The sequence below is a fragment of the Montipora capricornis genome, chromosome 9 (genome assembly GCF_036669925.1).
Source record: "Montipora capricornis isolate CH-2021 chromosome 9, ASM3666992v2, whole genome shotgun sequence".
In the NCBI taxonomy this organism is placed as follows: domain Eukaryota; kingdom Metazoa; phylum Cnidaria; class Anthozoa; order Scleractinia; family Acroporidae; genus Montipora; species Montipora capricornis.
In genome coordinates, this window is record NC_090891.1 from 47,961,731 (window position 1) to 47,976,905 (window position 15,175).

Below are 15,175 nucleotides of genomic sequence, written 5' to 3' on the forward strand. Positions count from 1 at the left end.
TATTTAAAAAAAAAGACCAGTGACCTAATTGGTGTCATAATGCTGCATTGCCACTGAAAAGTTGAGTCGCGTGACCTAGCGGAAAAAAAGGCCTTCAGTTTGAGCACGTCAACTATCTACCTCTTTTAACCTCTTTGTACTTCATAGTCAATCGCTCTAGGCTTGCAAGTATTGAAATGTAAATAGGAGAAGACAGGAAACCAAAGTATTCAAATAGAGATAAGACTGATAGACCGGCTCCAATTCGCACTACGGAAATAATATTTTAACATTTAAGGCTACAATTTCTTACCATTGCACTTGGCCCGGGTACCTTCCCATTTTGTGCTGCTGCCACACGTGATGCCTGCGCTTGAAATATCAGAAATGACGTAGCCCGCAATGCATTTGAGAACGCATCTGTCTCCAAACACATTTGCATTGAACTGAGTGCAGCGTGCTGGTTCGAATCTACCGCCAACTGGGCTATAAAGTGCTCCACAACGAACAGCTGATTGAGACAGAAAAAAAACCTTGACGCAGTTTTAGATTTTCTCCCGGACTATTTGTTCGTCGGTATCCGCCAAGGAAGTCCTGAGAAGGACTGTTATTGACGACTAACTTTTAGACAAGCTGAGAGAAAATAATCTGGCTTATGTTGTCAGAGATTGGTTATTTTATCAAAAACCGTAATGTAATTTGTTGTTTGCCGTGGTGACGATTAGCTGTGACGATAATGCTGTTTTCCGACAAGAGAAAATGAGGGGACAGAGAGGGAGGCTCCCGATCCAGCCCTTGGGATATGTAATGTCCACGAAAGTTATTTTTAGACGAGTGAAAGTCTTCCGAGAGGTCCGCATGCATGTCAACCTCGATCTGATGTTTGAAAGAAAAGCAAAGATTTCATGTAATGGCGGACGAAGTGGACTTGACGTTTGTGCATGCGGACGTCTCGGAAGACTTCCACTCGTCTAAAAATAACTTTCGTGGACATTACATATCCCAAGGGCTGGACCGGGAGCCTCCCTCTCTGTCCCCTCATTTTCTCTTGTCGAAAAACAGCATTATCGTCACAGCTAATCGTCACCACGGCAAACAACAAATTACATTACGGTTTTTGTTAATATAACCAATCTCTGACAACCAATAACGATAATGCTGTTTTTCGACAAGAGAAAACAATGATGCAAATGAAAATTCCATACGGCGCTTTTTACAAGCAGTGAGGCCATCCATGTGGGGAGGGCTTGTTCCATTTTCCTGTTTAGAATTTTGCTCGTATTCCATTGTTCCCGAAATTACTGTTCCCCAGTTCAAATCAGCCATGTTTCCTTGTCCCTCAAAACCCCTGGGATGGAGGGCCTCAGCAGCTGTCTCCTGTTATGCTGTTTGCCGTTTCACATAAAAGCGATGCTAAATATCTCTACAGCTCTTTCAAATAAACTAAACGTACGCTGACAAAGTTTTCTGTTTGAGCCCTGGGTGTAGCCCGGGAGGCAACTGCACCAATAATCTCCGTCGGTATCCATACAGTGTGAAAGGGTGTTGTTGCAGGAATCTGTGTTATCGCCACATTCATTTATATCTGAAAAGAAAGAAAGACAGAAATTGCAATGCTAAGAAAAAGGTTCGAGTCTTGGAAAATTAAAGAAACTCGGTTAAAAGAGCACTGTAGATCATGTTTGCGCTGACAAAAGCACTTTCCTTGAGCGTGTAATTCAAACGTGGCTTCGCACGAAGCAAGTGGCCTTTTTCAGTTAACTTTAAAATGCTCATTGGTTTGCCGAGAGAGAAACATTAGGGAGTTTAAGAAACCACGACGGCTACGGCGACGAAAAAGTCACTTCAATTATAAGTTTGAGCTATTCTAAGTACTTCATGATTATTCCATCTTGTCTATATTATTCAATATGAGCGAAGTGTCCTATAACTGGATTGGTACGAATAGATTTGAAGTAAAGAGTGAGACTGAAAGATTCACTGTAGTTTGTCCACGTTGTCGTCAAAACCTTAAATTTGGTCATTTCACGTAGTAGTTTTGACGAGTGCACGGGAGAGAAATGTACAAAAATGCGTGCCGCACGTGCAGCACGATCATTTTGGTTCTTTTAACCAATAATATTACTGCTTTTTGGCGTTGTCGTTGCCGTAGCCGTCTTCGTTTCTTAAACTCCCTAGCCTACAACGGCGACGACAAAAACAAAATGCGATAAGAAAGTATCTAGTGAGTTGACATTTTATTGACTAAACGTTGACATACTCACTTTGACACCGCGTGGGATCAAAATTCTTGTATCCAGACTTACAATTGCATCGGTAGCCACCAGGAAAATTGTGACAGACGGACTTTGAGAGATCACACGGGTACTGTTTGCATTCATCTTTATCTAAGAACCAGATCACAAAATTTTCAATATAACTGCGTTGAGTCTAAGAGATTGCTTTTACTTCTGCATATGCTGATGACCGCGAACGTTTGCCTGCAGTCTGCCTCTAAGCCTTAAGGAAACGAAGTTCTCGTCAGCTTTTTCTCGCCCTTTCAGAGAGACTTGAACAGGCCGATTTATCTTACGCCATAAATTACTTACTTGAGAAAAGAGACCACTTGTAGATGACCTCAGTGTTTTGGAAGTACTAAGGTTATTTTGAACTTCGGGGAAAAACGACAGAAAAGAACAGAAAGTTTGGAGCTAATAAATTCTTAGTCACCCTTCCATTTGTGGTTTGTTGTTCTCTATCTGACCTATATGATCTATATGACCTCAGTCATGTTTAGGCCACTTAAAAAGTCAATCCATTTTTGATTTTTTTTAAAAAAGTGATTAAGAACAAGCAATACCTGTAGTGTTTCACTGATGTGGGCAAATCAGTGTACAGATTACACTAATCAAGCATACACGGACTCAACTCATTGCACGCCTTGTGCTTTCTCAGTTTTATATCTCATGATTCTATCCTACACTCTGCAATTACGTAATCAATGCTACAATACCAAGTTTGAAGAAATTCTCTTAATTCACTGCTGGTAGTGCACTTGCTTACCTCACAGTTCGCGACACGGGGACAAAGTCAAAGGAATTTCTATTTTCATCACTACCGCTGTAGACAGTTTGGATAGTAGGCCATTTCCGAGTTCATGTCTGACTCCTCTTAAAAGCGAGTCTAAGTGCGAAGTTTTTGTGATGGTTAAAAGTAATTAAATCGACTTACAACTAATTTCAACTGGCCGTGGTGCTTCATCAAACATGGACCATATGGCGCCTTTTGTGTTTGCTTCCAACCCGATGTTGTGAGGTGCGCCCTTCTCATTTCAGTCCCCAAGAAAGCAAGATAAGGTGATTAGCACAGTCCTATATTCTATTCCCTTCTCAACGATGAGTTTGCCATGACAACCATGATCAATTGCATACCTTGGCATTGATTGCTATCTCCTGGCACAAGTTCGTAGCCATCCGAACATTTACAACGGTATGAGCCAACGTTGTTTACACATTTGAAATTTGGACCGCATGGGTTACTGGGGACACATTCGTCTTTATCTTCCACAACAAGAAACAATAAAGATGTAAGTCACAGCAACAGTAAATGACGACTGAAAGGTAAGTCTCCTTAGCAGCCCTTTTGTGGATTGTCCCAAGCGTGACATCCGTGTCACGTAACGCTTGTCGACAAAAAACGGCTACAAAGGAAGAACACCGATGGGTTGGAACCAAGGGAAATTTTTCTCTTTTTGGAGGATTCAATCCTCCTTTATCATTATTGTAAATGGTTTGAACCAAGGAGAAAGATATCTTGAGGAAGTTCCTTCATCTGGGTGAGTGCAGCCTGAAAAGGACTGTTGCAGGCATTCTGAGATACCCAGGGCCAATCAATCGGCACGGGACGACAATCGGCAAAATATCGGGACGGGAAAACGTTTACAAGAAGGGCGAGACAAGCCCTTTGTTGGTAGCTGACGATTCAACAAGCTTCAGAGTCAACATGGTGTGTTGTTAGTGGATAGTTGTTTGGGATTTACTTCGGTCAGGAGCTCATCAAGGGGAACCTTTATGACCCATACTTGGCCTAGGAATCAACCCTTTCCCGAGTAGATTTATTTACAGAACGCCACCCTTGGAAGTTTCAGCACGCCAACTGTTGTAAAAGCCAATCAAAACTAGGCTCTGTCAGCGTCAAAGGAAACATATAACGCCTCCTTTGGGAGATTCAGCACGCCCACTGTTGTAAGAGCCAATCAAAACAGAGCTATCTCAACGTCAAGGGAAATGGATACTTGTCGCGGGAAAAACCTCTTCGTAAAAAGAAAATTAGGCCCTGTTTACAAGCAGGTAGGGTAACCCTAGTGCCAGGGTTACCCTAGCAAGAGGGTTGCCCTAGCACTCACACATTCTTCTTTTTTTCATCGACGTGTTTACAAGGCACCTAGGGTTACTCTGACGCTAGGGTAACCCTTTGTGAGTGCTAGGGTTACCTTAGCGCTAGGGTAACCGTAGCTGCCTTGTAAACGCTCTGCTAGGGACAACTCGCCTACCCGGGACAACTTTTTAGCGGTTTCCATTGTGTTTGCGATACTGGCGGTTACCAAGCATGCAAAGTTGTCCCGGGTGGTAGCCTGTGTAAACCCGGGCCATCTTTGACCCTCCTGCTAGGGTCACCCTATCTGTAGGGTTACCCTACCTGCGTGTAAACAGCGCCTTACTCAGGAAAGAGTTGACTCAAAAATTAGTGGAGATAGAGGATACCCTTGATGAGCACCTGTTTCGGTCGGTGAGCTGATTTGTTAGCAGAAACGACTTCTGTCAGACGATCCATGATCTAATTGGATTGTTGATTTTCAGAGCGCAAACAGAGATAACACATGATGCATTGTCATTCATCCTTCGCAAACCAAACGTAGGTGCGTCTGTTGTCAGTTAACCGAATCATTTACCTTTTGCTGTGTTTGTCCTGTTGTTGTTGTTGTTGTTGTTATTGTTGCCATTCAGTGGTTTGTAATGTGCAAAAGAAAGTAACGTGAGAAGACAGCTATGTGGCATGCAACACACAGGTACTTTTCACGGTTTCAGTTATTATCGATGGCTTTGCGTTAGATGGCAAAAAGAAAAAAATCTCTTATTTATGACATACCAGCGCAGAAGCCTTGATTGTTAACAGCGTACCCCTGGTCACACGAAACTGAAAGAAATAAAATTCATTTCCTGGTTTAAGGGCCACTGTCATGCTTAATTGGCTGTTTTAAGGTCAAAAATGGGTAAAAATCTAAATTGGTACTTCAGCTCACAAGTACAACATTCCTGATAACCCACTGACAAGATATGAAATACATTTATGGCACAAAGAGCTATTCTTATTTAATTTTTGGTGTATTTCTGAAGACACTTTCTCCAAACTTGAAATTTCAAGCCATGTCCAACCCCTCTATCCTTGGCTGCAAACAACAAAGAATAGCTTCAGTGCATTTCAATGGTCATAGGCCACTTGCTTCCCTTCAACAGTGAGTTGTAATCTTACTCTTGCCAAAAAGTGACAGAACTCATAAAAATTATCTTACGCGCGAAATTTCAGCGGAAACGCATTTAAGAGAGATATTTTATGGTACTTTGATTTTTCAACAAAGTAGCATGATTTGTCTTGGCCGCCATGTTGGAGGGCATACTCTTGCCCTCCAACATGGCGGCCAAAACTACTTTTTGCTTATATCTTGTTAAATGTTTGATAGTTGAGTTCAGATGTGCCATAAACGTTACCACATCATCTTTTAAACATTTTCCTTAAAGTTCAAGTGCAAAATTTGTGTCAGAAAGCGGTAATTCATAATTTTAAATCAAGTTTTGGTCACGTGACCAGCTACGGACTTTCTCATTTTAAGCAAATGGTGCGGGTTTGAAAAACCAAATCACTATTATTTTGTTTAAGAGATGACCCACTAATAGTGTTTCGAAGGCAAAATCATGTAACTTTCATTTTCATAAAAACGATGTCACATGACCTCTTAGTGCAAGTGGCCTATTGTCAACAAAACTATAGCATTATTTTTCGGTTTTCATTGATGCAAGGACGTCTTTTGAATAGTGTCTTGAAGTTTGACTAAAATAGCGTCACACTGCCGCTTTAAATAGTTCCCGTTAAAAACTTTTTCAGTGAACTCTAACCTTAATTTTTTGAAAAGGGAAGCTCCTAAAAGGGAAGTATTTAAAACTGACAGAGAAGAAAACAATTCAACAGTGGTGAGAACCCCAACAGGCAATGAGCTGCAATGGGAAACCACTTGCGAACCGAGACCAGTGAAGATAAGTACTGTTTATTAAATGTTTGTGTACTCTCCCGTGTTTATTCCCAAATAAATTTGGCCCGTCGCTGCATAAAAATGTTTTTTGTCCAATTAAATGTCAACTATACAGTAAACAACCCGCATATAAGAACACTTTTTTCAGTTTTAAGGATGATCGTGTTCTTATTTGAGGGGTGCTAAGTGAGAAATCAGCCTGAAAGTGTTCTTAAAATGTTCTTAAAATTGGTTTCAGATATACTTCAAATTATACAGCTGTTTCGAGAAAGGTTGTCCAAAAGAAGCTTGAGAGCGTTCGCGGCAATGCTGAAAAGTAATATGGGAGGTATTCAATAAAATAAATTCAACTTGTAGTGAACGCCCAGAATCGAAGATGCCACGACCGTCTAGTGAAGACGTACGATGGCGAGCTGTTTGGATGAAAAAGTTCTTTGGATATAGCGTTAATGAATTGGCAGTATGTGCAGGCTTATGTTGAAGCTCTCTCCCGTCATCACCCTACCAAAAAGAACAAAAGGGGTTCACTAGCCAAAACGATGGCTCTGCACGTGCGCCAAGATTTTGGGTACAAATCTCCGACTTTCTCTGCAAAACATGACATAACATAAGTAAGGTAAAAGTCGTCAGAATCATGCTTTGTCTGTGAATCCTACAAATTGATGGCCCGGATCATTTGACTGAATTTTAAAACTCACTCATATCTAAATGTCAGTAACATAGCATGAGCATGTATTTCTAGGTGACGTTTTCGATAGCATTGTCGTCATGATTTCGCTGATTCAAACTGACAGTTTACCATAACGCCTTTCGGCATTGTCGCGTACGCTTTTGTGCTTCTTTCGGACAACCTTTCTCGAAACAGCTGTATATTACTAGAGGTTTAATTAACATACAATGCTGTTTTGTAATAGTTTTATAGTTTGCAATGGTCCTGCACACCATAGTACTTTGATACAAGTTACTGTACTTTATTGTTTCCTTATCCTTATGCCCTTTCCCTTTGTAGTAAGATCATGTTACTTATCAGGCTGAATTTGTTCTTATTTATATGGTGCTTTATTGGCCAAATTTCAGCCTGATGTTCTTAATCCTCTTGTTCTTATATGCGGGTGTTTACTGTATTTAACTTTGTCACGTGTTGACTTCTCTGATCTCTCGTTCCAAAGATGAACAGTATACTAATTTCATCAGGTTTAGCACTTGAGACCTTCAATTTGTCTGTTGTCGGTACTACCGGCTGTTCTCATTGAGAAGTAGTCGATTTAGGAGATTCTTTCTAAGTGGAAGAACGTCCCAACAAGTTACATGTCTGAGGGAGCTTACAGTTTTTGGTTCTTATTCGAGTAGACTTGAAAGTCTTACCAGTTTCCAATTGGCATCGCAAAGAAAGCGTTATTTCCTAACCTATATTTGGACCGTGGATGCTGATTCGTCCGGCTAAGCTTCGAACCCGTGACCTCCCGAAGACGCTCCAAACTGTTGAATTCCTACAACTTATTATTACCAAGATTGTAACAAAAATTGACCTGGGAGGCCCATGCTTCCAACCAGCTTGCCCGTGAAAAAATGACTGAGGCATAGGTTTCAAGGATAAAAACAAATATATTTGCTTTGGGGGAAAGATCAATCGTAAGAAAGACAGAATGTAAGCTTAGGTGTATGCGCCTGAATTTGAAATTTTTTTATGAAAAGGAACTTTCGGGGATATTTTAACTGACGACAGTGACGCTCAAAAAAAAAAAGGTGTAAACTTTATGCTGACTTAAACAAATAATCACTCACGAGTTAACGTGATCCACTTTCCATGATCAACCCATCCATTGTAATTGAAATTGCTGTTTGGGGCGTTATCGATCTGAATTATTATCTTTAAAAGTAAAGAGAATGTTGCATTTTTCACTCTGCGAGTCACTGAAAGTCTTAGATGTTTCAGTTGGACGAGCTCATACAATTCTCGTCCTAAGGCCTTTGCGGGAGTTAATCATAAGAACACTGATTGTCTCAGCTTGCTTAGACGATTCAATAGAAAATTATCTTTTTCTTCCTCTATCCTCATCAAGCGTTCTTCATTTCATTTTGAAATTTCTTCTTGATGTGTGTGCCTTCCGTTTGGATTCACAACGCAAAGCTGAAAACCGCTTCTCGATCGCAGGCGTTTCCCTTTGAAACGCGAGGAAAATCCTTTGTGAGCTAGTTCATTACACCTTATAACATGAATTTCCTAAGAATGGGTTCTTGGGTAGGTCATCTTAATATTCTCGTAAAAGTGTTGGGCTCACTATAAAAAAAACGACTCAACAGCAGAAACAAGCGACGTTTAGTGCGAAACCATTCAAATGGCAATGAATGAAATTAATTAATTAATTGATGAACAAAACCACGTTGACCAAATTCGTTTTAATCTGGAGGACGTGAATATCCGACCTAAAATTTCAATTTTTACTCCAAACATGCTCCCCGTTCATGCCAGTCTTATGTCCAGAAAAGCGCTAATTAGATGCACGCGCATTTCGATAAACGTCACAAAGTGTCCCCTCGCTCTTCTCCCCAACTTCAAAATCCCTCGTGTCTCGGAAAGATCATATTCGTATTTTCAGTATTGGACTGGAACTAGCTTGCAACGGAGGCTAACGCGGGGAATATATTAAAAAGTATTTCATCCCGCATTAGCCTCCATTGCAAGCTAGTTCCAGTCCAATACTGCGAATACGAAATATGGTTTATTCACAAAGTGTCTCCAAATGCTGCTCTTCAAGTGGGAATAAACAGCTGCATTAACCATAAGCTTAAAGTTACACTTCTTGTTGGAAATAGAAAGCAAATGCTTAGAATTAAAGAGACACTTCGTATTGGAAGTCAAAATTGAGTGTGCATCTAATTTAGTCTATTTCTGAATACAAGTGCCGTCGTCTTGCTAAAGCTCCAGAATATAACAAAGTTATTACATAATCAAGCCTCCAATCAGGAAAGATTCCTGAGTTGTCGCGATAAATGTCCATTCCTTTCACATATCCTATGTCATAGTCTTGAATGAGGAAGGTATCTTTCCTGTGATATGCAAGGAAAAAAAAAAGCAAGATAACCATTTAGCAGTTGTTATTTACTCTCCTTTTCTTAACAAAACCTGTTTTTCAAATATCATAAATCGATTTTATTTATATATCAATCTTGAGTTTGGTGGCAAAATGGTAGCCCGTGGAAAATGACCATCAAAATGACGCTGGTTTGCGCGCGCTCACTGATATTCTATGACAAAATCTATAATAATCTAAAGCTCTCTAATTTCACGAAAAACAGCCAAGTCACCGGTAGATTAGGGTTGGGCGTCGTCTGTCTGCTTTCTAAATAAACACAATGATAATTCGCTCTGACGAAGGGCTAACGCTTGAAATGGGTTTATCAACTGGGTTGATATGGTAAACTGACCACTGTAGAGAAATCTGAGAGCTGACGATTCGAGCTGGTCAAAATAAATTACTCAGAATTGTTCCATCGTCAGAGCAATTCCCTTTGACGAAGGGCTAACGCTCGAAACTTAATCTTTCAAATTTCTCAACGGTGGACAACTAACGATATCAACGCAATTGATAAACCCATTTCTGTCAGTCATTTGTTCGCCGCCCTCTTCAACTGAAACATCGCAAAGAAACCTTGTCGAGGCAACCCTGGCTATTCACAATATCGCCCAAATGATAGTGATCTGCGACCCAATCAGACTACCCCGTTGGTCATGGCCATTTCTCACATTAGTGACGTCGCGTCCACATGAATTTATAGAAAATATTTTTCTAGGGTTAATTTTTCAGTCTTTTTTGTACTTATGGCAGTCGCCTGGTCTTTAATTTCTTAGAATGAAATACTCATAGCATGAGGGGACATCTTTGTACATGCCATCGGCTTTCTGAGGTCTCCTCACCAATCGCTATTTCAATTTAATAATTGTAATAGAACTGAGTTGAACACAATTCATGTAGGTGATCATATGATTTCGAATGCAGTTTGGAACAAATAAGCACCAGTAATTGTTTTCAAAGACTTACAAAATTGCTCGAGCCCGAGGGGCGAGTACAATTTGTAGTCTGAAAAAATTTAAAAGTGCTTACTTTTTCCAAATGGCACGACAAAAATCATGTGATTTCTTATAACTAGACATGAAAAAATTCGAGATGGTTAAGCAGAAGCAACGCACACGTATCACGCAATCACGGAAAACTTCTGCCACAAATTGCGCCATGTAGGGTTGGCATTTGATTGGCTATCTCTGACTTTTCTTGCTCATTAACCAATCGAAAAGCGAGAATTCTGTGAGTAAATTGCACTGAAATAGCTATTTTTGCACTGCGGTTACAAAAAACAGCACTACTCTCAGCCAATTAGAATCGAGTAATTTTGTTGTGTACATTTTTAAGGGAAAAATCGGGGCTGTTGATAAACAATCTGTAGTAGTTACAATTAGTATTGTGAGGTGCAGTTTCACTTAATGTTGAGATATATGTGAAAAATGTTGTAAATCATCAATAATTTATGTAACCAATGTTTCCTCAGTGTAAATCATTGGTAGTAGTGGTAAATACAACCTAAACTAATCCTGTGATAAAGAAATGGGCATTTTTGAAGCTAATCTGTAAAAGAGTGAGTAAAACTTTAGTTGTCAACTTGGACAACAATACGTTTGCCCCAGGTTTGCCCAATTTAAAGACTTAGAAACTGTAAACGTTAACTCACCTTCCTTTTTCCAACTGAGAAGAGGTTGTAGGAAGTGCTCTTTCGTTGATGTTTCTAAATGTGCCACGAACTCGGATCTTTACAGTAGAATCAGTTCCGGCCCACTTGTCATTTGACGTCTGGACAATCATAGTATAGTCTACAAAAAATGAAACGCTATTGAATCATCTCAAAAGGCCCTTTTCTCAATTCACTTCAGGCTCGAAATGAAAGCGAGCCTGAATGCAAATTCATTGCCGCAAAAATAATTTGCATGAAATGAACAACAATTGTTACAACAATGCTTGTGAAAAGAAGACATTTTTTTTCAATGGTGACTCTCGGGGATTCTCGGAAAAACTCCGAGTGCTCCTTCGAAGAAGCCGAATCTACGACCTTCCGATTATTAGTTCGGATGCTCTAACGGAGCGTTTTCATTCACGTGACCAGCAGTCATATTGGATTACTCAAACAAAAGAAAGTATTTGCATAAAATATAGTTCAATTCCCGGAGAATTAGTTTGGTACACTATAATGGCTGCCATTCCTTTGTTTTGGAACACCAACATGGCTGCCGTGACGTCACGTGAAAACACTCTATAACTAAGCCATAGGAGACTAGTGGAAGCCGGGTCATTAAGCTACAATTGTAGGTTGTGGTAGAGCATCCGAACTAGTAATCGGGAGTTCGTAGTTTCGACTCCTGCATAGAAGCACTAGGATTTTTTTCCGAGTCCCCCTGAGTGGACATCAAAATAATAATAAATTCCACTATTACAACATTTACCATATTTGATAAAGAGAACGTGCACACTATGAGACGGCAATACACAGTAGTGTCCCGGTTTGATCGGTTTAGAATAGAGCAAAAATGAATAACACGGGAGTTTTTAAATGAAGGAAATTGTTTTCAACACGATGCAAAGCCTGAGAATTTAGCTTGCCATGCCTTGTCACTCGTCATTTTGTTTATCCAATCAAATAATGATCTTTGCCTGGCTTTTTTTGTGCTGTTTACATCGTTCGCTCGCGCCCTGAAGGACACATGAAGCAATCTAAACACTCTTACCAAATAAATTGAAGCAAAGTAACACCTTTTTTGTTGCGGAATAATAAACCTCTTATTCTATGGTTTAACATATAATACATTTTTCTCACTGCTCGTAATTTCCCTCGCGCGTTGTTAAACCATCGAATTAGAGATTAATTATTCCACTACAAAAAGGTGTTATTTTGATATGTTAAGTATCTGGGTCTAATTATTGATGCTAACTTGAGTTGGAAAATTCACTCGCAGGAACTACGTAAAAAGCTATCAAAAGGCATAAGGGTACTCTATAAAGTTATATTTTAGTCGACATAAGTGTAATTTTACAATATTGTACTACTCCCCAATTTATCAATTTCTAATATATGGGCTGTTAGTTTGGGGTAACACCTATCACACAACTTTAAGCCTATTATTACACTGCAAAAAAGGGGCATACGCATCATGACATTTTTTTCACCAGATGCTCGCACTGACCCTCCTTTTTAAAAGGTTAGAATTACTTAAGGTGATTCCCCGATTTTGCATTGCGCAACCCTACTGCGCATAATTTCTTGCGCCATTCGCGCGCGCATTAGCTCGCGCACATTGATAAAATGGCGGATTTTCATCGACACCATGCTTAATCTGTCAAGGAATGGCTATTTTCTCCTGAACGAGGATGGTGACCCCCGCCTTTTTAATGGTGTTATGTACTCGTAACAGGTACACGGAAAACATATTTTAAGAATAGTAGAAGTTGTCGTATTTATAATTTAAATATAAACGCCGTGAAACTGCATTTGGAGCCAGACAGTAAGTGTGAGATGATTATGTAGCAGTCCAATTTGCTTGCATTGATTCAGTGACAAGATTGAGCAACTTGAAATCAATCACTCTACTGAAAGATTTTAGTCCGGACAAATAAGTAGGCTCAAGTTTTCAGTAATATTCAGTAGCTTTAGCCACATAACAACAATTTTTCCGATTGATAAGTTTCGAATGCTTCTCGCGTAATTCGGCAAAAAGCACTTAGAATTAAGGGCATGCAGCGCGAAAACAAGCACACTGACCCCACCTGTTTATTGCACTTTTTGAATGTCCTGTGCACGAACAGCATGAATATCAGTTGTGCCAAATTTGACAAAAATCTGGATAGTACGTCTTTTTCAAGGGATTTACCTTAAGGTAACTGACTTAGTATTCTATCACAATGCCCAATTTACGTACCAATTTCATTTTAATATTCTCCCAAAATCTTTCCGATCCTTTTTCCAATCGATATCTAGCCTGCAAACGCAGAAGTATTTCCGGCGGTCGTTAACTTTCTCTTCCCTGAAAAGGAGAGAGAAGCGAGCGCTGGAAATACGCCTGCGTTCACAGGCTAGTCGGTATCCTCAGTGCACAAATGATAAAACTAGATTTGCTGAAAGATCCACGTATTATATTAATGACGGTAGAACCAACTATGGCAAATTCTACATTCGCTATACTGCGACGGCAGCCTGGAATGATTTAAATGAGAACACAAAACAGTCCTCAATTTCCCTCTCAGTTTCCCTCTACTCTTAGCATTCTAAAAAAGTAATTCAGTACTCTCTTCAAAATATCGTACCGTTCTGAAATGATCGCTGCAAATGAAAAATAACTTTAAGGGATTCTTTGCGACCGTTTTCGTTAAATCTTGGACGTGCATGAAATGGCCAAATTTCAAGTTCTATGGAAACCGTGGGCACACAACAGTATTGCTCTCAATGATTCAGTTGTAATTGGTCTCGTTAGAATATATTGTTATATATTAAATACACCAATTGCAACTGAATTGACTGGAACGCTGTTGTGTACCCGCGGTTTTCATAGAACGTAAAATTTGGTCATTTCACGTCCCAGACTTAATCGTATTTCTCATTAATTGTATTGTCTGGTGCATTCTCGTTAAAGTCGCAGTGTCGTAGACCGTCGTGTGTGTGTTAACAAAAAAAGAAAAATTCATTACTGTTGGTTTCTAATTCAGCCTACTCAGTGCTTAATCTCATTTTTGAGGAGCTCATGTCAAATAAGCCTTCTGGTTTCTTTATGAGCTTCCTCGCCACTAAATGTATTTAATGGCGTATTATAATATTGTCATTGATACTACTGAGAATTGTGGCAAAAAAAAAAAAAAAACATAAACTGAACTGGACTTGCAGCAAATCCTCACGGATAACAAAAGGAATCAGTAATGAAACATGAGGACCACGCATATGACTTTGAAGTGCGCCAGGTTGGGTGAGTCGTCAGTACGTATATGACTCTAAAAGCCCCGGATCGAGGTTCCAGAAGTGTCGGCCAACATGTCGGATGACGTTATTGAGGCAACCGTCCTTCGTTCGATAAAGGAAAATAGGGAATAGAGAAAAATAATGGCCGAAAAGGATATTGTAGTGTGCGAAAAGAAGAGCTTTTGTTAGTTAGTTCATTTCTTGATAACTTAGTGGAACCATTTGGTGGAATAAATGAGATTCTAGAAAAACAGTTTAAAAACTTGGTTATTGAAATCGATTTAGTGGATTTCAGTGCCATTTTTTGTAAGCCCGAAATACTAAATTCTGGGTTTGTTGTTTTAGATTCATCGAATATTATTTAGAAATTGCGATTGCACAAACATAGATATAATAACGTTTTGCAATTTACCTTTGCTTTCAATTGTAACAGCAAACAGCAACAAGGAGACCGCAAAGAGTACCATTTTAACATCCGTTATTCGGGTTACATGCATCCCTTGGAATCTGTCTGGAGTTAATAAATGAGAATTTTAATTATCCTGGCAGTAACCCCATTTCATGGGAAATCTTATATTGATTTCAGCTGCAAAAACTATGAAACCATAGGAACTAATTGTTACTTTCACAGCTGTGCAAAAACAAATGGAGTTATCCTGATAATAATGAGTCCACAAAGAAAAATTTACACATTTCCCAGCAAAGGCCACCTGTGTTATATCTCCTTTTCCATACAAAACCCTTCGTGAAATTCTGATTTAAATTTTAATGATTCGATGTGCGACCTTCTTTGAAAAACATTTAAATTTATATTCACTGTGAAGATAACCTCTTCTTACTCATATCAGAAGAGACTGGGAAAATATACTAAGAATTCTAGCCTATATTCAATCGTTATTCAAGTACGATCGGTAA

General features: G+C 39.5%; 1 protein-coding gene across 1 annotated transcript in view; it reads right to left on the minus strand.

The window, feature by feature from the left end:
• LOC138015535 (sushi, von Willebrand factor type A, EGF and pentraxin domain-containing protein 1-like) overlaps positions 1-15,175 on the minus strand; it is a 48,844-nt gene that overhangs the window by 23,912 nt on the left and 9,757 nt on the right. Inside the window, exons 2-10 of the mRNA XM_068862599.1 lie at positions 14,673-14,771; positions 10,994-11,132; positions 9,214-9,316; positions 8,051-8,135; positions 5,107-5,154; positions 3,390-3,518; positions 2,244-2,366; positions 1,433-1,564; positions 293-490 (exon numbers count right to left, since the gene is read on the minus strand). Coding sequence (XP_068718700.1) covers positions 293-490; positions 1,433-1,564; positions 2,244-2,366; positions 3,390-3,518; positions 5,107-5,154; positions 8,051-8,135; positions 9,214-9,316; positions 10,994-11,132; positions 14,673-14,757 — 1,042 coding nt within the window. The 5' untranslated portion in view covers positions 14,758-14,771. The remainder of the gene's footprint in view (positions 1-292; positions 491-1,432; positions 1,565-2,243; positions 2,367-3,389; positions 3,519-5,106; positions 5,155-8,050; positions 8,136-9,213; positions 9,317-10,993; positions 11,133-14,672; positions 14,772-15,175) is intronic.